General features: G+C 44.2%; 1 protein-coding gene and 1 non-coding gene across 3 annotated transcripts; both read right to left on the bottom strand.

The window, feature by feature from the left end:
• Positions 1–22: 22 nt before the first annotated feature.
• Dnaaf4 (dynein axonemal assembly factor 4) lies at positions 23–25,212 on the bottom strand. 2 transcript variants are annotated; one of them, XM_051197932.1, is made up of 10 exons: positions 24,968–25,211; positions 22,863–23,010; positions 22,274–22,407; positions 18,423–18,648; positions 16,279–16,424; positions 13,631–13,740; positions 7,595–7,748; positions 4,689–4,794; positions 4,092–4,217; positions 23–216 (listed from the first exon to the last, which is right to left on the bottom strand). In XM_051197932.1, the coding sequence occupies exons 1-9, from the start codon at positions 25,088–25,090 to the stop codon at positions 4,102–4,104; spliced, it is 1,263 nt and encodes a 420-aa protein (XP_051053889.1). In that variant the 5' UTR covers positions 25,091–25,211; the 3' UTR covers positions 23–216; positions 4,092–4,101. The 2 variants fall into 2 exon arrangements, with proteins under 2 accessions (XP_051053889.1, XP_051053890.1); XM_051197933.1 differs by lacking the exon at positions 4,689–4,794 and having other exon boundaries at positions 24,968–25,212.
• Positions 7,080–7,183, bottom strand: LOC127232037 (U6 spliceosomal RNA). The gene has a single exon (XR_007835338.1). It is a non-coding gene; the product is annotated as a U6 spliceosomal RNA (small nuclear RNA).
• Positions 25,213–25,622: the final 410 nt, after the last annotated feature.

The raw sequence follows: 25,622 nt of genomic DNA, 5'->3' as shown, positions 1-25,622 counted from the left end.
AAAACACTCATCATCTCCAAAGTTCTTTAAGATTTATTTATTATATACATAGTATTCTGCCTGCATGTATGCCTGCAAGCCAGAAGAGGCCCAGATCTCATGACAGATGATGGTGAGCTACCATGTGGGTGCTGGGAATTAAACTCAGGGTGTCTGGAGGAACAGCCAGTGCTTAACCGCTGAGCCATCTCTCCAGTCCCTTCAAAGTTATTTTCTCTGTAAGACAATAAAGATAGAGTAAAATAACTAGTAAGATAATAATAGCAAATTACTAATTTTATGTAAGGATAAATCAGAGGCTGAGGGTGTGACTCAGCTGTAGGATGCCTGCCTAGCATGCATGAGGCCCTATGTCTGTCTCCTTTCACTGGTAACCACCTACACCCCCCCTTTAAAAAAGAAAGTGAAAAAGATTAAAGCAGAGGCAATCCCTAAGCATACAGATTGAAAGTAGCCATAACCACTTGGGCACCTATGATAAGGTCTGAGTAACAAATCAGTTTGGGTCTCCATTCATTATGACTTTTAGTCCTGATCTTCTGGATTTATGGGAAGGTCATCTAAGTTAGTCTAAGTTTGACAACTCAATTTTACTGTGAGTGAGTCAATGATTCCATTTTAATATTTAGTCAGCCTCTCCATCTCCATCTGAGATAGGCTTTTGTGCTATAGCCCAGGCTGTTGTGCACTCATGGCAATTCACCTGCCTCAAACTCCCAAGTGATTGTTTTCCAGGTATGCACAACCAACCACACCTAGCTTAGTATTTAGTTTCTTGTGCACAGGGACCTGTAGGGCTGAGTGCAAAAGCACGGTCTTCTGTGGGGTTGTCCTTTCACAGCAGAGGGAACACAGATTTATTAAAGAAAGAATTGAGAGTGGCAGACTCTTCAAGGAAGGAACCCTTCCTTGTGATTTTAACAGAGGTCACCACTGCGGTCCCCTGAGCTCAGCTAGAGTGAACTTGCTCCCAGAGATGGGCCAGCCCTCTGCAGGGATCTTTCAGCAAGCATTCTTTATCTCCTAAGTGGCAGGACAAAGTGCTGCTAACTCAGAGACAGGCATGCTAGGCTAACAGCAGCTTTTTTTTTTTTTTTTTTTTTAATTCTTTGGCTTATCTGAAGACATAAGAATACAATCTTTCCTCAAGACAGTAACTATGACTGATATTTGGATAATATAGTATTACAGAAAAATGATAGGGCTTGGGGACATAGCCTGGTTGGTCGTAGAGCACATAGCATGCAGGAGGTCCAGTGAAGGCTATATCTTCAGACTGAAAAAGAAGACAGAGTGACAGAAGACACCTGCTGTGGGCTGTTTCTGTTGTAGAACCCAACAGGACAGACTAAAAATCAAAGCAGAGCTCCTGTACCAAACTCTACTTGGTGGTCACTCAGAAACTCAACTGACCAGTCCGGAGTGAAAGACCTGGTCCCAAACCTACCACCTTCCCCTGGTGTGATCAGGGAGCCTTCATTTTAGTCCCCACAAGCAAGGGAGCAGAAGTAACCTGGTATGAAGGACCAGTTGTTTCCATTTTGTCTCTCTGTTCTCTCCTTTCAAGGAAAATCACTCTGACTGACCAAACTGCTCTTGTTTCAGTGTCTCCCAGTTTCTCTCTACAAAACCAGCCCTCTGCCCAGTGTAAGGATTCATGCATTACACTGCCCTGCCCCTGTCACCTGCAGAATGCACTCAGGCAGTACCCTGGTCAGCCCAGGGTTCCATGGCTACTTAGTCTACACACAGGTGCAAAGGACCCCTTTAAAAGACAGGACACACACACACACACACACACACACACACACACACACACACACACACACACACCCTAGCCTGTCGTGGAATCTGCCAAGGTCCCCCACTCACTTTATTATACCAGAAGATTCTATTTTGGAAGTAAAGTGTTGCAAGATTCTAGAGCCACAAATAATCAAGACCTATAAACTAAGCTGAGCATGGGGGCACTTAGCACTAAGGAGACTGAGGCAGGGGAATCACCATGAGTTTGAGGTCAATAGTGAGTTCCAAGCCAATTTGGACTGCAAAGTGAGACACTGTCTCAAGGACAAGAAAATGCCACCTGTAACTAGCCGTGTATAGCTGTACACACTTTTTAATATTCATTTTCCCCAGTTTTGTGTATTGTTTTGTGTGTTTTTGCTTGTTTGTTTCTGAGACAGTCTCTCAACATAGCCCAGGCTTAGCCTCAAACTTGTGTGGGACCTTTCTATCTCAGCCTCCCAAGCTTAGAGGTGAGTATCACCATACCCCAAAGGCTCTAGGATGTAATCCCAGTATTATTAGTGAGGCTGAAGCAGAAGGACCACGAGTTCAGGCCAGCCTGAGCTACAAACCAATACCCTGTCTCAAAATATCAAAATTTGCAAACTAACTGTGTCTTAACTTTTGTTGGGATTAATTTTTTTGAAGACTTATTTTAATTTTTGTTGTGTGTGTGTGTACCATGTGAGTTTGCACTCGAGAGACCAAACAAAGGAAGGCATCAGATTCTCTGAAACTGGTGTTCCAAGTGGTAGTGAGATACCCAATAGTGGAATTGGAAATTGAAAACCTGTAAATATTCTTAACCACTAAGCTACCTCTCCTGCCCCTTGGTTGTTTTGTTTGTTTTTTGGCTTTTATTTGTTTGTTTAAGGTTTTGGGACTGAAGAGAGATGGGTTAGTGGCTAAGAGAACTGACTGCTCTTCCAGAGGCCCCAGGTTCAATTCCCAGCACACATATAACAGTGAACAACTGTCTGTAAAGCCAGTTCCAAAATATCTGATGCCTTCTGGCCTCTGCAGGTGTTGCATACATCAGTGGTACACATTCATGCAGGCAAAATACCCATACACATAAAATAAAAATAAATAATCTCTCTCTTTTTGTTTTGTTATGTGTTTTGCTTTTCAAGTTAGGGTTTCTCTGTGAAACAGCCCTGGCTGTCCTGGAACTCACTCTGTAGGCCAAGTTGACCTCAAACTCACAGAGATCCTCTTGCCTCTGCCTCCCAAGAGTTGGGATTAAAGCCAAGTACCCCAAGTACCACCAACACCCAACTTTTTTTTTTTTTTTTTTTTTTTTTTTTTTAAGATTTACTTATTATGTATACAGTGTTCTGTCTGCATGTATCCCTGCAGGCCAAAAGAGGGCACCAGATCTCATTACAGATGGTTGTGAGCCACCATGTGGTTGTGTGAATTGAATTCAGGAGCTCTAGAAGAGTAGACAGTGTTCTTTTGTTTTGTTGTTTGTTTTTTGAGACAGGGTTCCTCTATATGGCAGTCCTGGCTGTCCTGGAACTCACTTTGTAGACTAGGCTAGCCTCAGACTCACAGAGATCCTCCTGCCTCTGACTCCTGAGAGCTGAGATTAGAAGGGTGTGTCACCACCACCCAGCTCCAGACAGTGCTCTTAACCACTGAGCCATCTCTCCAGTCCTGTTTGTTTGTTTTTTTGCTGTTGTTTCTTTCTTCACTTTTTTCTTTTGGAGGTAGTCTCACTATGTAGCCCAGGCTGTGCTGGAATTCTCCATCTTTTTGTCCATCAGACAAAAAGGTTTGGTATGCAATACAACACTATACTCTAGCTGGTCTAATCTCAAACAACAAACAGTATAAAAAAATATGATTTTGTGTATCTTTAAATGACTAAAAATTGTCTATATAGCATACCAAAACCCATCATTCAGAGTGAAGTACTACATTTAATATAATAAAAAATCTTTATAAGTACAATCTTTATCCTGGAAACCCCAACAGCGTAATTACAAGAGCAAGGAGAGTTCAAGACAGCAACATCAAAACCCAAGCCCTGTGCTAAGACCAAGAATTAGAACAGCCCATTCTCTGTATTTAGTTCTATGCTTTGAAACAGGATCTCCCTGTGTAGCTCTGGCTGGCCTGGAGCTGGGCATGTAGGGCAGGCTAGCTGCAAACTCTCAGAGCCCACCTGCCTCTGCCTCCCAGTGCTGGGGGATCAAAGGTAGTGAGCTACAGAAATTGTTCCTCCGGCACTGCCTTTCCAAAGGCTCTCTATCACTTTGACCCTTACAGTGACAGAGTGCTAACAGTGACTCCTGTACCTAGCTGTCTCTAGTCTTGAGACTTCAGTCCTGTCCCTTGAATTATATTCCGAATCTTCTCCGCATCATTCTGTACAACTGTGTTGGCTGGGTCGATCTTAAGTGCAGCTTCATAATCTTGCAAGCCTGTATTGACATATCAGTGATAATCAACAAAGCAAGAATTTCATCAGTACATGTGTTATCTAGGCAACTTTTTGGTTCATTTTGTTTGTTTTTCAGGATAGGATTTCTCTGTGTAACAGCTGTGGCTGTCCTGGAACTCACTCTGTAGACTAGACTTGGCCTTGAACTCACAAAGATCCACCAGCCCCTGCCTCCAGAGTGCTGGGAGTAAAGGCATGCACCACCACCACCTAACAACTTTTTGTTTTTTGAAACAGGGTCTCCTGTGTGTAGCTCAGCATACATGAGCTTGATAGGTAATTTAAGACAACCTTGAACTTCTGATCTCCTGCCTCCATCTCCCAAATGCTGGCATTGCAGGTATGTGCCACCGCACACAGTGTATATGGTAGCAAGGATCTAACTCAGGGCCTTGTGCATTCGAGGCTATAACTCTACTGACAGCTATACTATGCCCCATCAATCTCTTACCTTCAACATACAATTCTAGTTGACAGAATGCTGTACCTCGTCGGACATGTGCCTTCATTCTTGCGTTGGCATTGTCAGAAACAGGTGGTGTCAATAATTCTAGTGCCTTTCAAACAATATAAAGAAGTAGTGGTTAAGGAGATGCTCAGTGGGTAAAGTGCTTGCTCTGTAAGCATCAGGGCCTGTGTTCAAACCCCAACATCCACCTCCAAGCATGGCAGAGCATGCTGATCCCTGGGGCTGCTTGGCAGGCTAGCCAGCCTAGCTGAATCAGCAATGCCCTGATCCAGTGAGAGACTCTGTGTCAAAAGAAAAGTGGGGAGTAATAGTTAAAGAAAAAGCGACCGTGAACATGGTGGGTGGGGGATGGACATGGGAGGAACTGAGGGGAGGAGTGGGGAAATGATATATTTTAATTAAATTAAAACACACACACACAAATGCAAGTGTGAGGCTAGAAAGATGGGTTAGAGGCTAAGAGCACTTGCTGCTCTTCCAGAGGACCTGAGTTCAGTTGCCTGCCCACTACTGTCTATACCTTGAGTTCTGAGGGCAACTGCATTCATTTGCAAATACCCACCCCCTACACACACACCAGAAACACAAACATACACATAACTGAAAATAAATCCTTAATAAAATAAGGTGAACAGGGCCTGAAGTATGCCAAGACTGATCTCTTGCCACTACACAAGCCTGCATACACACATACCCACATACATCCACACATATCCACACACATACTATGTGTATAAAACAAAGGGTATACATAAAATTAAATCTGAGCAAAAACTGTGAAAATTCTAAATTCTAACTTTAAGGCTGATATCAGAATACATAATGGTTTATACCATAATTCCTATACCTGGAGCATTGCTAAACTGGGTGTGGTCACAGGCCTTCAGTACCAGCACTTGGGAGTATAAGGAGTGCAAGGCCATTTTTCTCTGCATACTGTGTTCCAGGCCAGACTAGGCTACACAAGACACTGTCTCAAAAAAATTAATAAATAACTAAAAACACAAGCAAATCAGCTAATGGGCCTGGTGGCACATGTCTATAATTCCAGCTACTAGGGAGGCTAAAGCATAGAATGGCAAAATCAAGGTTTGTTCAACTTTTAGCTTAGGCAATCTAACCTGAAATATAAGTTATATTGGTAAACTGTCAGTACTATTTGTGCTTATTGAGAGCTGACTCAAGCATGTTCATTTCAACATCTTCCAAAACTCCATGTCCTAGGTTAGGTTGCCCCCTGGCACCTTGTAACAGGGAGAAAGAAAAACAGCTAAGAGCCAAGGGTGCTATTAAAAACACGGCACCCCTGAGACTAGCTGGGAAGTGAACCGTTTCAAGCAGAGGTTACTGTTGTTTATCATACAGTATAAAAATGCCTGCAATGAGCCGGGTGTTGGTGGGCACGCCTTTAGTTTCAGCACTCAGGAGGCAGAGGTAGGCAGATCTCTGAGTTCAAGGGCAGCCTGATCTACAGAGCTAGTTCAAGGACAGGCTCCAAAGCAAAACAGAAAAACCCTGTCTCGAAAAACAAACAAAAAAACCCACTATCACCACCAATGACAACAAAAAATGCCTGCAGTGGGAAGGAGGAGCCAAAAGCTCATTTGTGAAGCAAACCCTATGCTCTCCCTCAGGACTCCCAGAATGACTACTCCAGTAGGTCTTCCCCAATGCTGCTGCTGGATGTTGCCAGCACCTACATGATGATGTTTTATCATCTGCTACCTGCTGGTTGTTCTTTCCATGTTGCTCGCTACATACTGAATTAGCTCACTCTTTGGAAGCAGAAAGCATGCTATTGCAGATTATCCTCCATATAGAACAGCTAGAAAGGAAAAGGAGGACCAGATACAGACTCAATGGTAGAGCAGGCAAAGGGCCTAGCATTTAACTTCTGGGGGAGGGTACTGAGTACAGAACCCAGCACCTCACTCTGGCTAAGCAAATGCTCTACTACTAAGCTAAGTGCTAAGTCCTAGCCCAGTGGTTCTCAGCCTTCCTAATGCTGTGACCCTTTAGTACATTTCCTCATGTTGTGGTGACCCCAACCATAAAATTATTTTGTTGCTACTTTATAACTGTAATTTTGTTACTGCTGTGAATCATTATATAAATATCTGACATGTGACCCCTGTGGGGGTTTCAATTCACAGATTGAGAACTTCTGTCCTAGAGCATCATTTAAACCAATAAAGAAGGCATAGCAAATGGCTGCAGTGCAGTACCCCTACCCCTTGACTACTAAGGTCTGACCTGTCCATGTAGACCTTGAACATGCTAGGTTCCATTAAAGGATAACAATTTTGCTTATGCAGGCATCAGTAGTTTATTGTTTTAGTAGTTCAAACACACTCAAAATGGAAACTCAAAAAGAAAATTATGAAATGCTTCATAAAATTGCATGTCATCCTTGCACAGGGGCCAGGATAATCTCTGTATCTTTCCAATTTTAGTAGTTGTGCTGCTGAATTGGGCACCAGTTTGTTTACTTTGTTTATTTTGATCTGTTTGCTTGTTTGGTTGGTTTGGTTTGGGTTTTTTTGAGACAGGGTTTCTCTGTGGTTTTAGAGGCTGTCCTGGAACTATCTCTTGTAGACCAGGCTGGCCTTGAACTTACAGAGATCCCCCTGCCTCTGCCTCCTGAATGCTGTGAGTGCTGGGGTTAAAGTCGTGTGCCACCACTGCCCAGCCTTATTTTGTAACCTTGCCTGACCTGGAACTTGTTGTATAATCCATCCTGGGCTTGAACTCAGTGATTTTCTCCCTTCAACCTCTTGAGGAACCACCACACCTGGCTCTCCAGGATAATTTTAAAACATCATATTTTTAAACTAGGTAAGAAATATATAAACAAACACACAACACACCCATCAGAGGAACATACATACCTTTGAAGAGTCTTCGATGGCCTTGTGTAAGTTTTTTAGTTTGAGGTGGCAAGCAGCCCGATTCAGATACAATAATGGAATCTTACTGTTCAATCGTATGGCTAGATTATATGCATCAACCGCTGCCAAATAGTTTTCTGTTGCAAACAATTTGCTAATGAAACAAAAAGGAAAGGCCGATTTAACATTGAAGCAGACATGGGGATATTTACTCCCTGTCTGGTGAAGACTTCCTGCTGTACAAACTCCATTTCTCTACATACACCAAGCATATGCCTTGAATAGGATGGATCCTCCTCCCCAAAGGCAGTGCAGTCATCAGTGGCTTCATACAGCAATGTATGTCTGTTTTCATGATTCAGTGATTTATTTAGGGATGGGAAAGGGGCTTAAAGTGGCCTGAGTGAAGCTGGTGATTTTGGTCTCCAGTTGGAGAGTGAAAGTTGGTAAAACTTCTCCCCCTGCTGGATGTGAATAAGGAAAGCACATAGAACAAATGTTGATATTTTTACCCATAGGTGTCACACCAAATCCAGTAGATTCTGTGTGACAAGTTCCACAGAATGAGGTGATAACTTCAAATGAAGGAGGTCTCCTGAAAATGGTTGTGAAAACTCTCAACTGGAGAAAAAATATTGGGCTGTGATTCTCATGTTTGTTCGTTTAATCTTTTTTTTTCACATTAATGAAATGTTCCTGAAAGCCTACGCTGACATTCCAAGCGAGAGATATAGATAAGAAACCATCCCCTGAGTGGGGTCACTAGCCATGACCTCATCTCAGGAAAAACCAGTGCTTTCCAAATCAGCCATGTCATTCATATAAAGTACAAATAGTAAAAACTTTCCCAACAATAAAATTTCATATGTCTGTACATGTGTCATCGAGAGTGGGCCTGTCTGGTAACAAAAGCTTTTACTAAGAAAGAGTTGAAATAGTCATAATAGTTCAATATTTCAAAAAAACTAGTAAGAACTAGATAATAGATATTAAACAATAACTGACCATAAAAATATATTAACTTGATTTAAGAAATATGCAGTTAGCCTTGGATGATTCTATGTTAAGCAAGGAAGGTTCTATGCTTTGAGTAACCAAGGACAATTCTGTGTAATTTCATGTTTTGGATTTCTGCGTCACTGTGCCAAGTAACAATAATGTCACATGTTTGGGTTTGTTTAACAAAAACATCCCCTGAGAAAACTATCTCTATAAAAACCCTGCTTGAGAACTGCAAAATACACTCAGATTCAAACTGCCTGTGTTTGTTTCTGTTTGTCACCGTTGAATCCTTACCCATCTAGTCTTCGAGGACCCTCATCCCAGGGACCCCATACCCAACAGGGGTAGTCCGTGGCACACAAGAGAAACTAGCTACGTTAAAGCTGGTGTGATGAGGACAGGAAAGGAGCAAGAAACAGAGGGACCAGCATTTTATGACACAGCAGAGCTACTCTGAGCTTGACACATGTGTCAACATACCTTTCTCAAAGAGCCCACATTAACCAGCCTGGTGGCAAAGACCTGTAATCCCAGCTGCTTGACAGACTGAGGTAGGAAGACTGCAAGATCAAGCTTTACTTGGCCTATGGAACAAGCTGAAGGCCAGCTTGGGCAACTTAATGAGACCCTGTTTCAAAATACAAAAGTAGGAGCTGTAGTCCCATCACTTGAGGGAGAGAAAGGAGGATCTAGAGCTTAAGGCTCTATGGGCTTTGCAGCAAGTTCCCCAGACTGTGCATGTGAGCCCCATGTCAAAACAAACCAACAATAAATGAAATAATAAATGAAAGTTTTTTTTAAAAAAATGGCTGGGGATAGGATATAGCTCAGTGTTTTAGCATTTGTCTAGATGAGTGAGGCCCTTGATTCAATCCTTAATACCACAAAAATCTACTGGATAGACAGAGTGTGCAAGCCAAACAGTCTGCATCCATACATCTTAAGTGAAGGGACACATGCTCCTTCAAATTAGCATTCAGAATGAAGAGGGGAGAAGCTGGCATTCTGCATATGATAAAAAAAAATAATAATAACACGTACATGGTGCTAAAGACCTGTAATCCCAGAACTTGGGAGGCAGAAGCAGGAGTACTTCCACAAGTTCAAAGCCAGTTTGGTCTATATAACAAGTCACACGTGAGTGAGGGCAACATTAGGACTATTTTTTTCTCATAGGGTCCTCCTCCGGAGAAAAAGGAACTTATGGGGCATTCAGTGAGACACATGACATTTTAGCCAACAATGGAATGCATACTGATCCTTAAAGAGTCTATCACCTGGTGATGGCATAGCCATCTTAGTTTGCATACTCACACCTACAGCTTTCATCTTTCTCAGACCAAGCAGCACATGGCCATACAGATGGGTTGAAAGAGGCGTGCACTGTGAGCAATTGCGTTAAGCAACTATGGAGGCTGAGGAGTCCTGAGCTCCATCTGCCCACTAGATACCAAGAAAGCATTGGTATAGGTAGCTCTAGCTCAAGCCCCAAAGTCCAAAAACCAGGGGAGCCGAGGGTTTTGGCACAAGACAAATGTGAAGGCTGGAGTGCCAGGAGTGCTGATTTGCTAGCTCAATAATAATAATTGTTTTTGTATACTAACAACAACAACAACTACTAAAGCCAATTCCCCGCAGGTATGACAGTAATTCCAGCACTAGGGATGCTGAGGCAGGAGGATCGCTGTGAATTCAAGACCAGCCCAGTCTACATAGAAGTTCCAGCCCAGCCTGGGCTACATAGTGATTCCTTGTCTAAAAAAAATAAATAAATAAAATAAAAAACAAAACAAAAACCAAAAAGGCAGGCAGCCACTCCAGTTACTGCCCAAGACTGCTCCTCTTTGGCAAGTGTACTCACTCAATTGATTTTCCCAGGGAGAAAAAGTCCTTAGAAAAAAAAAAAAAAAAAGACTGAATTTTCTCTCCTCTGCCTTTTGTAATACATACTAACCACCAAATACTGCAACAGAACAGAATAAACTGTAAAACACAATCAATGAAGGGCAATTACTCCTGCACCAATTCTAACATCCACTCCTTCTATCAGGAAAAGCAGTGCGAGAAAACTAGCTGTCTCCATAAACAGAACTTGTTTAAATGCAGTAGCAAAGGCAGGTTTCCTGTTCTGAAAGCATATAGGCACATGGCTTACAACGCAATTCTCAAACTAGGAGCGGTGGCTGATACAGACAATCCCACCACTTTGGAGGCTCAGGCAGGAGGACTGCCATAAGCTCAAAGCTACACTGGGCTACAAGAGACCCTGGTTCAACAAAATAAAAAGACAATTCTCCATGGATCTCCTGTGATGGAGATCCAGAGATCTCCATCTCCTGGGTAGATCTGCAGGTTGAAGCCAGGACCTTGAGTATCATAGATGGGAGGCAAGTCTCTACCACTGAGCCACACTCCCAGCCTGGCACCATGATTGCAAAGATGCTTGTGTAGCATCCAGCTGTGGCAGAGTGTGTCTCTGAGGAAGCAGCAGACAGATATGTTTGGATAACAAACAAAATAGCAGGTTTACTGTAACCATTTTACACAAAGTGTGATCCTTAAGCTTGTCCCCGCTCAGCTGTGGTGGAGAGCTACTGTGAGTGCCACACTCCACTCTGGCTCCTCAGGACTAGACCAGCAAAGGGAATGTGCATGAAGTATATGCTGCTTGCTTGCTGCTGTCCCTTGGGAGCCGCCTGCCTTGTTTGGTGGTTGGTTTTGTTTGGAAACAGGGTTTCACCACATAACCCTGGCTGGTCTGGAACTCACTACGTACACTAGGCCAGCCTCAAATTAAACACATATACCCCACACCCAGCCTCACCTCACTGGGATGTGGTGCTCCTGACCAGGTTAGGATGACTGGCTAATGAGCCCCAGAGATCCACCTGTCTCTGCCTTCCCAGAACTGGGACTCAAAGCATGTACCACATCAACAGCTTTTCACATGGACTGAATTCATGTCCTCAGGACTGCACAGAACCTCCCTAGTCCTATATGTATTTTTTTTCTATTTTATTTTTGTGTTTATGAGTGTATTGCCCTGTGTAGATATGTACATATACCATGTATGTGTCTGGTGCCTGAGGAAGCCAGAAGAGGGATTCAGATCCCCTAGAAATTGAGTTATAGACAGCTATGAGCTGCCAAGTGCTAGTAACCAAACCTGGGTCCTTTTCAAGAAAGCCATTGCTCTTAACTGCTGAGCATCTCTTCAGGCCCATATATATCATTTTAAAGGCAGCTTTTCCATTTAAAATTAAGACATAGGTAAAGAAAAATGCAAGCAGTTCTTAGTTTTGCTATGAACCTACTTGTGAGGTGACATAATGACATAAAATCCACATCCCACAGTTCCATGTGTTTAGGCAAGAGGAGGTTATCTGAGTATCTCCTGCAAGGCATCATCAAGTCCAGAACCAAAGCAAGACTCAGTTAAAGAAAAAAAAAAAAAAAAAAAGAAGCCTCCTGGAAGGACCCTCTGGGCAGCTCGGGGCTAGCCTGCTGGTCCTGTTCTCAACCCACAAGCTGCTTTGCATGTCTCCACTCCTTTCTGTCACACTCTTTCCTTCACTCTCAACTTTTCTACAAAACTTGGTGCAGGGAGTATGATGCTGGGGTGCATCTTGGTGGTAGGGCAATCAATGCCCCTGGCACGGGTAAGGCTCTGATGGTCACTACCAGCACTGCAAAAGGAAAAAGAAAACAGAAAACACAATTCCCCATCTCCTAGTCTCCCTGTGCAGCCCTGGCTGTCCTAGAATTCACTGTATAGCCCAAAGTGGCTTCAAACTCACAGACAGCCACTTGCCTATGTCTCCTGATTGGTGGCTTTAAAAGCCTGTGCCAGCACACCTGGATTTTTTGTTTGTTTTGTTTTCTTTTGTTATTGTTGTTGTTCTGTTTTGCTTTTTAAAAGGGTCCCTTAGCCAGGTGTTGGTGGTGCACGCCTTTAGTCCCAACACTGGAGAGGCAGAGATAGGCAGATCTCTGTGAGTTTGAAGCCAGCCTAGTCTACAGAGTGAGTTCCAGGACAGGTTCCAAAGCAATACAGAGAAATCCTGTCTCAAAAAACAAAACAAAAAAGGGGTCCCTTTTCTAAGGCTGGCCTCCAATTCCATGAATAGCACAAATTGACCTTAAACAACTAATCGTCCTGCCTTTACCTCCCAAATGCTGGGATTACAGGTATCAATCACACCCAGAGTGTGGAGTGATAAGAATGGAACCCTGGGCCTTGTATGTGCCAGGCAAGCACTCCACCTACCCAATAACATTCTTCAGGCACTGTACTGCATTTAACTGTCTCATTAGACTTATTAAATATGGATCTTGACCTACCTGCCCTAGTTAGGGTTTTGTTGTTGTGATAAACACCAGAGCTAAAGTAAACTTGGGGGGTAGGGTTAATTTCATCAGCCAGCTTGTAGTCAGGGCAGAAATTCAAGGTAGGAACCTGGAGGCAGGAACTAATGCAGAGGTTTTAGAGGATCCACACTTACTGGCTTGCTGGGGTTTTGGTTTTGTTTGTTTTTTTATTTGTTTTGTTTTATCTTTTTGTTTTTGTTTTTCAAGACAGGGTTTTTCTGTGTATCTTTGGAGCCTGTCCTGGAACTCAATCTGTAGACTAGGCCGGCCTCAAACTCACAGAGATCCACCTGCCTCTGCCTCCTGAGTTCTGGGATTAAGGGCATGTGCCTCCTCCTGGCCTGGCTTGCTAAGACTTTCTCGTTGTACCCAGAACCACTTGCCCACAGGTAGCAGTGCCTACAATAAACTGAGCACTGCACATCAATCATCAATCAATAAAATGCACCACAGAGATGTCCAAAGGCCAATCTGGTGGGGCACTTTTTCAAATGAAGTTCCTTCTTCCCAAATGACTCAAGCTTATATCAAGTAGACATAAGACTATCAGCAATGCCCCAACAGCACACACATACACACACACACACACACACACACACACACACACACACACACACACGGTCAATCTATGCTTGGAATGTGATGAAGAACACTCTGACAACTCACTTCCCCTTTTCTTTCAACCAGTCTGGATTCTTCTCTTCTTCCTTCAAGTCGCAGAACTCAGGAAGATCAGTGCTCATGGCTCTCCGGGCCTCGGCTTGTTTATGCAGCCACTACAAGGAGAACACAATTTCATGATGGACATTGTCTACAAAGCCACTGTAGTCAACCTGACAACATCAGGCAATCACCCTGGAGAAGGGCCTCTAGCATGCCTGTGGAGGGATTATCCTGATTATATTATCTATTGGGAAGAAACTTGCTTTAACTGTAGGTAGGGGAAGCCACTCCTGGATAGGGGATCTGGACTGTGTACTTGGACAGAGCTGTAGGAACAGGATTCATGTTCTCACTCACTGAGCAGCTGCTTCAAGCTTCCGCTGACCTCCTCACCATGGTGGACCATACCTTGTACTGTGGGCTGACATAAGCTTTCTCCCTTAAGTTGCTTTTGTCAGAGTATTTTATAGCATCTAGAGAAAAAGAAGCCAGCCATGGAGATAGAGCAAGGTGGATCTCTGAGTTCAAGGCCAGCCTGCTTCACATATCGAGCTCTAGGCTGCACAGTGAGACTCTGTCTCAAAAATAAATAAGTAAAATAAAATAAAAAATATGTGGAATCTGGGTGTTGGTGGCCCACACCTTTAATCCCAGCACTCGGGAGGCAGAGGCAGGCGGATTTTTGTGAGTTCAAGACCAGCCTGGTCTACAAGAGCTAGCTCCAGGACAGTTTCCGAAGTTACACAGAGAAACTCTGTCTCAAAAAACAAAACAAAACAAAAACAAGAAAAGACCATCCAAAGTTCTAGATAGCATCATCTGGAAGGTTCTATTGTCAGCCTTTTGGCTGTGTCACAGCATGACAGATGGCATCACATGGTTGGAGCGCAGTGAGGGGTTGTATGAGAGACAGCTTTTGTGTGGTGAAGAAGAGAGACCCAGAGATGGGGGAAGGGTTAGACTTACACAACTTCACAACCTGCTCTAGTGGAGAAATGTCCCCTCCTCAGAACAGTATTAACCCCTCCCAGGGAGTGTGTCACCATGACCTAGTCACCTTCCACTGAGCTCACCTCTTGAGTTTAGTGCCTCTGAGCTGGGCCTTAAGGCACAACCTGTAATCTGAGCTACTTGCTGAGGCAGGAGGGCACAAATTCATGGCCTGCTGGGCTACAGGGAAAGAGCTACCATCCCTAAATTCCTTTACATTATCAACCTTCCACACTGTGAATCATTGGGAGATGTTGTGTTTAGCATGCTCCCCCAGGCCATGCGTTAATGATCCCCAGCCTGTGGCACTGCTATGAGGAGAGACCCTGCAGAGGATAGGACCTGGGCAAAGGAAATCAGGTCACTGAGGGATGAGCCTGAAGAGGACATCAGGACCCTGGTCCCTTCTCTTAACCTCTTGCTGCCATGAGGTGAGTGGGTTTGCATCTCTGAGATGCTGAGCCTAGTCACTGGCCCCAAAGCAACGGGGCTAACCAACCACAGATGAATTGAAGCTTTCTATCCTTACAAGTGCTTTTCTGAGGCCCTTTGTCACAGTGGTGGAATACTGACTAACAAAGGGCAAAGCAGATCCCAGCCACAGAAGACACAAAAGCCTCATTAAAAATCTTATTTACGGCCAGGTGGTAGTGGCACACACCTTTAGTCCCAGAACTTGGGGAACAGAAGCAGAGGGATCTCTGTGAGTTCTAGGCCAGCCAGTCAGGGCTATATCTGTCTCAAATAAAACAAAACGAAACAAAGTTTGTTAGTATGTGTGTGTATGATTGGGGAGTGTGCACATGTCACAGCATACAGGTAAGCCAGAGGACAACATGGTAGAGTCAGCTCTCCCCTTCCAAAAGGTCTTGTTTTTATTAACAGTTTTACATTTCCCACCTTTTCCCGGTAGGCAAAATTGTCACTTGGATCAATGGGCTGAACAGTCTGTCAAATGGCAAATACACTCGTTGAAGGCCTAACCCTTGATGTGACAGTGTCCGAGATGGGGAAGTAAAGAAGGCCATGGAGTTTAGATCATGCCAGGACAGCCTCACTCTCCTCATAAAAGGAGCAGATCAAAGCTTGCCTTCCTTACTAACATGAAGAAACAGGATGAGCGCCTCACCAAGAACCCCTGGCCAAATCCCTGATCAGAAAACTGAGATGTCCTTTCATTAAGCCACCTAATTTTAGCTGTTTTGTTTACAATGGCCTGATCTGATAAGCCCACTATTCCATGATGTTTTAAACCTTTCAATATTTATAAAGTCTTAAACATCTTTTAATACTAAAACAAAACATACAACACAAAACAAAGAAATCCAAAACCTAATTTCTTTCCTTTTCTTTTCTTTCCCTTTTTCTTTTGTTTTTTTTCTTTCTTTCTTTCTTTTTTTCCTTTTCTTTTTTTTTTTTTTTTTTTTTTTTTTTTCATATTCCTGACTGTCCTGGAACTCACTATGTAGAACAAGCTAGTGTGAACTCAGGGAGATTCAGATGCATCTGTCTCTGCCTCCTAGTGCTGGGATTAAAGGTGTGTGCCACCGTATCCAGCCCAGTGCTAATTTCATAATTTCAACAGATGAATTTATGAAGGCATTTTCCAGTGGTGACTCTAACTGAAGTGGTGACACTTAACAGGGACTAAGTGTGCCTACCTCTTCCTCTTCTGCCACTTGGGATTCCCGAAGAGCAGTTGGGAACACTCGAGGCGTAAAGCTGATTTGAATACTGCCAGCCGATCGAGGTGCAGGAATGCTGTCTTCCTTTAGCTTCTCAGAAAATATGTTTTCCCAATTTCTCCCTTCAGAAGCAAAGGTAGTGAATAAGTCATTTATTTCCCATGTCTAACTAACAGATTGACTTTTAAGATAACTACACACCAAGGCTAATTCTAAAATTACAAGTAAATAATAAAAATTAATAAGTGACAAAATAAAACATGGCAAAGAGGGCCAGTGAGATAGGTCAGAGGGCAAAGCTGCTGCTGTACAAGAATGGCAACTGGACCACATAAAAGTAGAAGGAACTTGCGGGGTGGTGGTGCTCGCCTTTAGTCCCAGACTTGGGAGGATCTCTGTGAGTTTGAGGCCAGCCTGGTCTACAAGAGCTAGTTTCAGGACAGCTTCCAAAACAATACAGAGAAACCCTGTCTGGAAAACAAACAAAGTAGAAGGAGTTGGGTGGCTTTCCAGACCAGCTCATCTCTGTGAGGTCAAGGCCAGACAGTTCTAGATAGAGAGTTCCAGGCTACCCAGGGTTAATGAAGCCACTACTCAGATAATAATAATAATAATAATAATAATAATAAGTCAGAGGTGTAAAACCAACTCCCCAAAGTTGTTTTCTGTCCTGCCCCTCCATGCCACACACACATACTAACAACAAAAATAAAAATAAACGAAGGATGTTTTCTGCAACGAGGAATAGGATACTCTGCATTAACATGGCAGCTAGTCTATTCTTTAATCAGTGACCCGCTACTTTTCCGGGATTCACGGTTGAGCCTCTGTCTAGTTCATATCTACTCTGGGGGAGGCACACTAGGCAAAGCCATCGTTGCCATGCCTCCTCCAACCCCTGCACCCCACAGCAGTGTCCCTGCAGACACCTGCGCCCCACGGCAGTGTTCCTGCAGACACCTGCGCCCCACGGCGGTGTCCCTGCATACACTTCCTAGAGAAGGTAAGTGAGAAGGCAGCAACAATGCCAACGAAAGGCAGACATTCTTATAAAGGTGCTGGGCAGATGTGAGGACAAACAAGCCATGTACTGGGATGTCATCTATGTGCCACCATTGCCTGGCTACATAGATCTGTTTTTGTTTGTTTGTTTTGTTTTTTGAGACAGGGTTTCTCTGTGGCTTTGGAGCCTGTCCTGGAACTAGCTCTTGAAGACCAGGCTGGTCTCAAACTTACAGAGATCCACCTGCCTCTGCCTCCTGAGTAATGGCATCAAAGGCATATACCACCAATGCCTGGCCATAAATCATATTTTTAAAAAACGTTTTTATACAGAGAAACCCTGTCTTGAAAAACTAAAAAAAAGAAAGAAAGGAAGGGAGGGAGGTAGAGAGGGAGGAAGAAAAAAAAGAAGACAGGAAGGAAGGAAGAAAAAAAGAAGGGACTTTTTAACTATGTAGGGCATTTAGGACAGCTTAGACTACATAAAATGTCTTAATAAGAAAGTGTGTGTGTGTGTGTGTGTGTGAGAGAGAGAGAGTGTTGGATTCAGCTCAGGGTCTATAAGCTTGCCTAGAAAAGCACAAGGCCGTGGACTTGGTCCCCATCAGTGAGGGAAACTAAAAACAAACTTGCTTGTGGCATGGTGTCGCATGCCTAAAATCCCAGCACTAGAGAAGCAAAGGCTGGAGGATCAGGAGTTCGAGGTCATCCTCAGCTCTGCAGCAAGTTTGAGGCCAGCCTGGGCTACAGGAGATCCTGCCTCAATACAAGTGAAAGCAAAGGCGGTAAGTTAGTTGTCTTTCTTGTTTTCTGATTTCATCATTATACCAAGCTTCCAACCCATCCTCTAACTAATAAGTTCCCTGTGTCTACTCTTGTGTTTTATTGCTTTCAGTGTCTCTCTACACTAGCTATTTATGGAATGTATAAAATGACTACCATGTGGCCAGCAGCCGGCCATGATCCCCAGACCACATAGCACAACCCCTCAGATAAGGTCTTTCATCTCACATCTTTGTATTGTATTGCTTATTCTTAATATACCAGAGCATGGCATGTGCCTGCAAGAAGACTAAAAACCAAACCAAAGGAAGAGAAAAGGGCAGGAGGCGCCATACCTCTTTCAGGGAGTCTAGCGGGCGGGACCTTCCTGGGCAGACTCGGGGGCTTTAGTGCTCCCTTCTCTTCAGCCTGCTTTCCCCGTTGGCATTTCTCTTTCCTTGGGATTCTTTTTCGCTCTTCAGCTTGTCTTTGACTTTCTTTCCAGGCTTCCAATTCTCTAGTTGCTTGTTTCCGTTCATTTTCTTTCATATCTTCTATTTTTTTCCTCTCTTCTTCTTCAATCTGTAAAAATTGTAATCAGCAAGTCCTTTAGAACATTTAGAAAGCAACAGCCCTGCACGTGTGAAGAGTGTGTGTAGCATGTGCTTCTGTTCATGTGAGTGTCTGCACCTTGGGATGAGAATCAGCTGCCACCGCACCAGGCTTTAATTTGCACTGAAACAGTAGATCCTGCGGTCGGCTGTGCACACCTGGGTGACTGGCACTGTCCTGATAACTGAAGGGCACCAAATGGGCAGCCCCTCATCTTCCCCGTATACTTCAGCACCCAAGAGTGTGCATGTAGGAGGAAGTCCTGGGGGGGGGGGTAACATGTCAAATGGTGGGACAGGTCACAGCTCAGATGCCAATAATCTGGTGATGTAACTCAGTTAGCTGAGTGTTTGCCTAGCACTTGGGACAACCTGGCTTTGATGCCTCCAGAGGGCAGGGATTATGATACCACACCTGTTGTTTTTCTTTTACTTTTTCTTCTTTCTTCCTTTTTGTTTTTATTTTTGTTTTGAACAGGGTCTTACTACTCTGAGTGGCCTGAAATTCACCATGTAGACCAGGATGGTCTTGAACTCAGAGTTCTGCCTGCCTCTGCCTCCTGAGTGCTAAGAAAAGGCATGTGTCACCCTGCCTTTTCATTTCATGTGTCTGTGTGTGTGTGTGTGTGTGTGTGTGCACGCGTGCGTGCACTTGAATGCTTGAATGTGGACATGGGCACAGACATGCTATGTGGTTTGTGTGAAATTCAGAGGACAACCTGCAGAGTTGATTTTCTCCTTCTATCTTGTATGTCCTGAGGATTGAACATAAAATACCTTTACACACTGAGCCATGAGTTAGCTTTTGAGAAAGTCGGTTGCTGTAAAAGCTGAGGAGCCACAGATCTCTCTCAGGCTCTCTGTCTTGCTATATGATCTGTCTCACACACTGCCCCTTCAGCGAGCAGATGGACCACCTCGTCTTGGACTCCCAGTCTCCAAAGCTGTAAGCTAAGGAAATATCTTTTCTTTATAAAGTTGCCCAGCTTCACATATTTTTCTTTCATCATTGCTGAGGGTTAAATTCCTGTCTCCAGCATGCTAAGGGGGCACTCTATCACTGAGCACCCTAGGAATGTTGTCATAGCAATGAAAAACTGACCAGTGCATCTGCCTAATTAAGGTTTACATAGTAGGCACCAAAGACAGTAACCACTGCACGGTGGCAGCTCAGAGAGCTGCTAACTGGAGAAACCAAGCAATCTGTACATGACAAAAAGTAAAGTCTGTATTTATATCTCACAAAAGGGCATGATGAAGTCAGAGAGAACACCACAGTCTGAAAGGTAACAATTTGCTTCATTTAATAACAAGTATGTGTTGAGCTGGGCAGTGGTAAGGCACACCTTTAATCCTAGCATTTGGGGGGGGGGGTAGAGGCAGGCAGTTCTCTGTTGAGTTCGGACAGCCTGGTCTACAGAGATAGTTCCAGGACAGCCAAGGCTACACAGAGAAACTCTGACTTGAAAAACAAACAAACAAAAAAATAAGTATTTGTTGCAACAGAATATTTGTGTACACTGTAAAGATTCATCTCTGCCTAAGGCACTTCTTGATTGATTTAATAAAGAGCTGAATGGTCAATAGCTAGGCAGGAGAGAATAGTCAGGGTTTCCAGGGAGAGAGAGGAAGAGGAGGAATCTAGGCACTCAGATTTCACAGAGACTCTGAATAGGACATACAGTACAGAGCAGAGGTAAATGAGCCACGTGGCCAAGTGTAAATTAAGAAAGTCAAGTTAATTTAAGTTATAAGAGCTAGCTGGGAAAAAGCCTAAGCTAAGGTCAAACTTCCATAATTAACAGTTGAAAGACTTTAGTTTGCAGAGCAAGGATGTAGAAAGGGGGCAGGAGAATAGTTCTTGAAAGCAGAATATAGAAAATCACAAAGAATGGACGTGGACATGGGTGGAAAGATCAGAAATTATGACAACAAGAAAGGTTATTATGGTAATGGGGCTAGTAGTTATATGCTAGGCTGATCTTGTTAAACAGGTCTAGTTACTGAATCATCAAACCTTTGTGGAATAACTGAAGGCTCCAAATGTACAGCCAAGAGAAAGCCAGAGTATGAAAGAAGTTTCTCACAGGCCTTGGCCCACCACAAGGAAATGGACCCCAATCCTGGAACAAATGGTCCCAGATGGACAGCCCTGTCTGGGTCACACCTGGCCAACGGACAGTCTGGGAACTTTCCAAGTCATTCTATGGTTTTTCCCTTGAAGAACAGGTCACACCTGGGTGATTTCTCAAACATGAGATCATACTTTGTAATCAATCACCTTGTGACCCATGCATGTATGCTGATTTGTGGTTTGTCTCTATAAAAAGAGCCTAAACCCTTTGAGGAGTGTGCAGCTGACACCTGAGTACACTCCTTCAATAAACACCTCTTGCTTGTTGCATCTCCTGGTTTTGGTGTTTGTGGATCGGGGCTCTCCCATCGGCCCATCAGGACCCAGAAATTAGGGTCTTACATAATAAGTCCCTGTGTGATGGGGGATGTTCTTCTGTGTATATGTTTCTCTTATTGGTTAATGAATAAAACACTGATTGGCTGATTGGTCAGACAGGAAATGACCTGAGCAGAATCAGAATATGAGCAGAGACAAATAGGAAATCACTTTTCTGTGGAGAGGCTGAGTAGTCTTCATGTAGCAGGTAAAGAAGTTGAGGGTCCGGCATACCCCGGTAAGATAAGACCATGTGGAATTACTTAGATGAACAGAAATGGCTTAATAATTAAGACAGAGATAGCCAATAAAAAACACTAGTCACTGGCCAACAGCTTTATAACTAATACAGCGTCCATGTGTTCATCTGGAACTAAAGGGGTGGCTTCGGAACCAGGTGGGAAGTCACTCAACATCTGTGTCTTTTTTTGTGAGCTGGGGGCCCAAAGGAAAGTTCAACTACAAGTATGCCTTCATTTTTTCCCCCAGCAAACACAATGCAGAGAAGAAATGTATAAGGAGTGGGACATCCTCACCCTCGAAGAACCCAGCTGTGTCTCATCGCCTCACACCTTACACTCCCAGTCACAGCACCCTCAATTATTCTTCATGGAACAGTGTTTATTTATAAAATCCTTAATCGTTTCCAGATGCCAAAATGAGAATTAAAGAGAGGAAAGTATTTGTAAACTGGACAGAATTGCTGAAACAGAGGCAGAAGTTGGGGAGACAAGGTCTATATGGCCCTGGCTGTCCTGAAACTCACTGGATATGTAGACCAGGCTGGCATTGAACTCACAGAGATCCTCCTGCCTCTGCCTCCTCAATGCTGGGATTAAAGAGGTGTACCACCTCGACCAGCTTCTTTTTTTTCAAGACAGTGTTTCTCTGTGGCTTTGAAACCTGGAACTTTCTCTGTAGACTAAGCAGGCCTCAAACTCATACAGATCCTCCTGCCTCTGCCTCCTGAGAACTGATTAAAGTCGTTTGCCACCACGGCTGTTGACAGCTTGAACTTCTGATCCTCCTGGTTTACCATCCTGAGTAGCTGGATGGTCTGCACCTCCACACCTGGCTGAACTTCTCATCTTTCCCCCGCTCATCATAGTCTGCCTCAGCAAGCCCCCTGGAGGTCTGCCCTCACCTTCATCATCACACCTAGTGTGTATCTCTGATCTTCCCGCTTGGCAGCACTTTTTGCTTCTGTGGCCTCTTTTGCTTTCTCCTGGGCTTGCTGAATAGATTTTTCTCTTATTCTCTGCATCATCTCTTTGTTGACTGCAACATAAGGAAAAGTATTGAATCGGGATTATAATTAATTTGTTTTTATTGACATGAAAAGCACTTATCATAGGGATCCAGAATAAGATTTCTTTAGATCCAATTTCACAAGAATAGAGGTTTTTAAAAATTATTTTATGTGCATCAGTGTGAAGGTGTCAGATCCTGGGGAACTAGAGTTACAGATAGTTCTGAGCCACCATGTGGAGTCTGAGAATTGAACCAGGTCCTCTGGAAGAGCAGCCAGCCCCAGAAGGGAATGTTTTTGAGAAAGCATCTTTCACATGGCCCAGAATGGTTTTACAGTTGTGGTCCTCTTAAGAGCTGAGAGTGCAGCTGGGCAGTGGTGGCGCACACTCATGTAGTCTAACTTCCCCAGTGCTTGGATTACAGGTACATACTGAGCTCTCATGAAAGACACCCAGCTCAAGTTAACTTTCACTAAAACTTACCACCTGGCATAGAGAGGGTCTCCCACATAACTGGTTCCTTTTTATACAATGTAAAGAGAATCATGTCATTCCCAATCTTGGCTTTGCTATTCCCATCATCTATGGGAGCATAGAGAAACACCTCAAATAAAAATGGAGAAAAGTTGACCTGTTCAGGAGACAGAAAGCAGGCATTAAGTTAGTTGCACACTTAAAGATACTACCATTAAAAAGTAAGTCTGGTCTAGAGAGATGGTTCAGTGGTTAAAAGCACTTGTTCTTGAGAGGACCTGGGTTCTGTTTGCAGCACCCACATGGAGACTAACATCCATCTGTAACTCCAGTTCCACCAGATCTGACATCCTTTTCTGAACTCCAAGGACACCAGACAGGCACGTGGTACACACACACACACACACACACACACACACACACACACACACACACGAGGCAAAATAGCCTTATGCATAAAATAAATAAAAAAAGTTACAATTATTCATTCCATTGGGGATATAGTCTCTGGCATAGTGTCAAATACTTGTAATCTGGGCTCTCAGGAGATAGAGGCAGGAAGCTCAGACTTTCCAGGCTATCTTCAGCTACAAAGTGACTTTGAGGCAAAACCCCACTGAATTTATTCCAGGTAGCTTAAATTAGCAAAGTGTGTGTGGGTATCTGAGGAAGCCATGGATGAAAGTAATCCTTGACCTGGATGTGTTAAAGAGATTTGTCTTTGTTGTTGTTTGTTTGTTTGTTTGTTTGTTTTTCAAGACAGGGTTTCTCTAGGGTTTCTCTATGTAGCTTTGGAGGCTGTCCTGGAACTCGCTCTGTAGACCAGGCTGGCCTCTGCCTCCTGAGTGCTGGGATTAAAGGCATGCACCATCAACACCAAGATTTATTTATTAATTATGTCTGCCTGCATGTATGTATACCTACAGGCCATAAGAGGACACCAGCTCTCATTACAGATGATTGTGAGCCACCATATGGTTGCTGGAATTGAACTCAGGACCTCTGGAAGAGCAGCCAGTGCTCTTAACCACTAAGCCAACTCTCCAACCCTTTTGTTATTTCTTTAATGGCACTTTGTGAGTACCATGGCATACACGTGGAATTGTGGGAAGTTGGTTCTCTCCTTCCCAGGGACTGAACTGAGGTTACGAGGCTTGGCAGCAGTACATTAACTTATTAACCCATCTCACCAGCCAGTTGTTTGTTTGTTTAAGAAAGGTTTCTCTGTGTAGCTTTGGCTAGAATTTGCTCTGTAGACCAGGCTGGCCTGGAACTCATAGAGATCCCCCTGCCTCTGTCTCCCATTGTTGGGGATTAAAGGCATATGACACCACTGCCTGGCTTTAGATTTGTTTTTTTAAAGGGGATTTTAAATTGAGGCCTTGCCAGGGAAGGTGAAGCATCCCACTAAGTCCAGCACTTGGAAGTCTGAGGCAGGAGGCTAAAATTCCAGGTCGGTGTGGGCTACAGAGTAAGACTATAAGCCATTGGGGCTGGAGAAATGGTTCAGTGTTTAAGAGCATATGCTGCTCTTGCAAAAGACTGGGTTTGGAGCTAGGCAGTAGAGGTGCAGGCCTTTAATCCCAGTACTCAGGAAGCAGAGGCAAATAGATCTCTGTGAGTCCGAGGTCAGCCTGATCTACACAGAAAGTTCCAGGGCTGGCTCCAAAGCTACAGAGAAATCCTGTCTCGGGCAAACAAACAGAAAGAACAAAACAACAATAAAAAAAGACTGAGGGGTTTGGTCCCCAGCATCCACATCATGGCTCATTACCATCTGTTAACTTCAGTCCCAAGAGATCTGGCGCCCTCTTCTGACCTTCGCAGACACTGCACACACCTGGTGCACACGCATACACGCAAACATTCGTTCACATACATATACACACATAATGCATGTAATAGCTGGAAATGTAGCCCAGTGGCGTGGCATACATAGGAGGCTGGATTTGATCCCTAGCATCACACACACACACACACACACACACACACACACACACACACACACACAAGCAATTAAAAGTAAAAACTGGAAATAAGAAATGTTTAACAAAACATGAAAAGGTAAACACAATGGACACAGTACAGTACTCCGAGTACACCACCCCTCCCACCTTCAGGTAACTTTCCCCGCAGAACACGTCGGCGTCGCGCACGCACACGCCGCGCAGAGGCAGCGACAGGAAAACCGCGGCCGGGGTCTGCTGCCAGCTGAACTCGCTCACCCGCACCGGCATGGCTGGACCAGGGACGCGGGAGCCACCCCGCGTCGCTAAGAAGCCAGCACGGTTGCTAGGAAAGCAGAGATCGCGGCTGCCATCACTTCCGGCCCTTCGGGCACTTCCAGGTCCTTCCGGGTCAGGGGTCCAGTGGAGGTCCAGGCTTCCCAGCGTTCCTCGTGCGCTCTGGTCGTTCTTGGGTCTGGAGCGTCTGGCTCCCTGCTGCGTCTTAGCCTGAGAGAATGAGGAAGTAGAGCAGGACATGTCCTTAAGATGGACATGGGATGGCTCTGGTGTCGAGAAAATGCGCTGCGGATGCGATCCTCTGAAGGGGACCCAAGTTCGGTTCCCTGCACCTGGGCTGGGTTGCTCACAAGCGCTTTTAGCTCCAATTGGGTACCAATTTCTTACTTCTTGCACTGCACTCGCACGCAAAAACAGATTAATTAAATAAAAGTAATTTCAAAGTGGATTTTGTTAAAGGAGAAGAGAAGCTGTGTTGTGCTCCCTGGGAGAGGTGGGGCTTGCCATGGGATGCCTGACACTGGAA

This window comes from Phodopus roborovskii, unplaced genomic scaffold (genome assembly GCF_943737965.1).
Source record: "Phodopus roborovskii unplaced genomic scaffold, PHOROB, whole genome shotgun sequence".
NCBI classification, from domain to species: domain Eukaryota; kingdom Metazoa; phylum Chordata; class Mammalia; order Rodentia; family Cricetidae; genus Phodopus; species Phodopus roborovskii.
The sequence above is the reverse complement of the archived record's forward strand: the minus strand, read 5'-3'. Positions and strand labels throughout refer to the sequence as shown.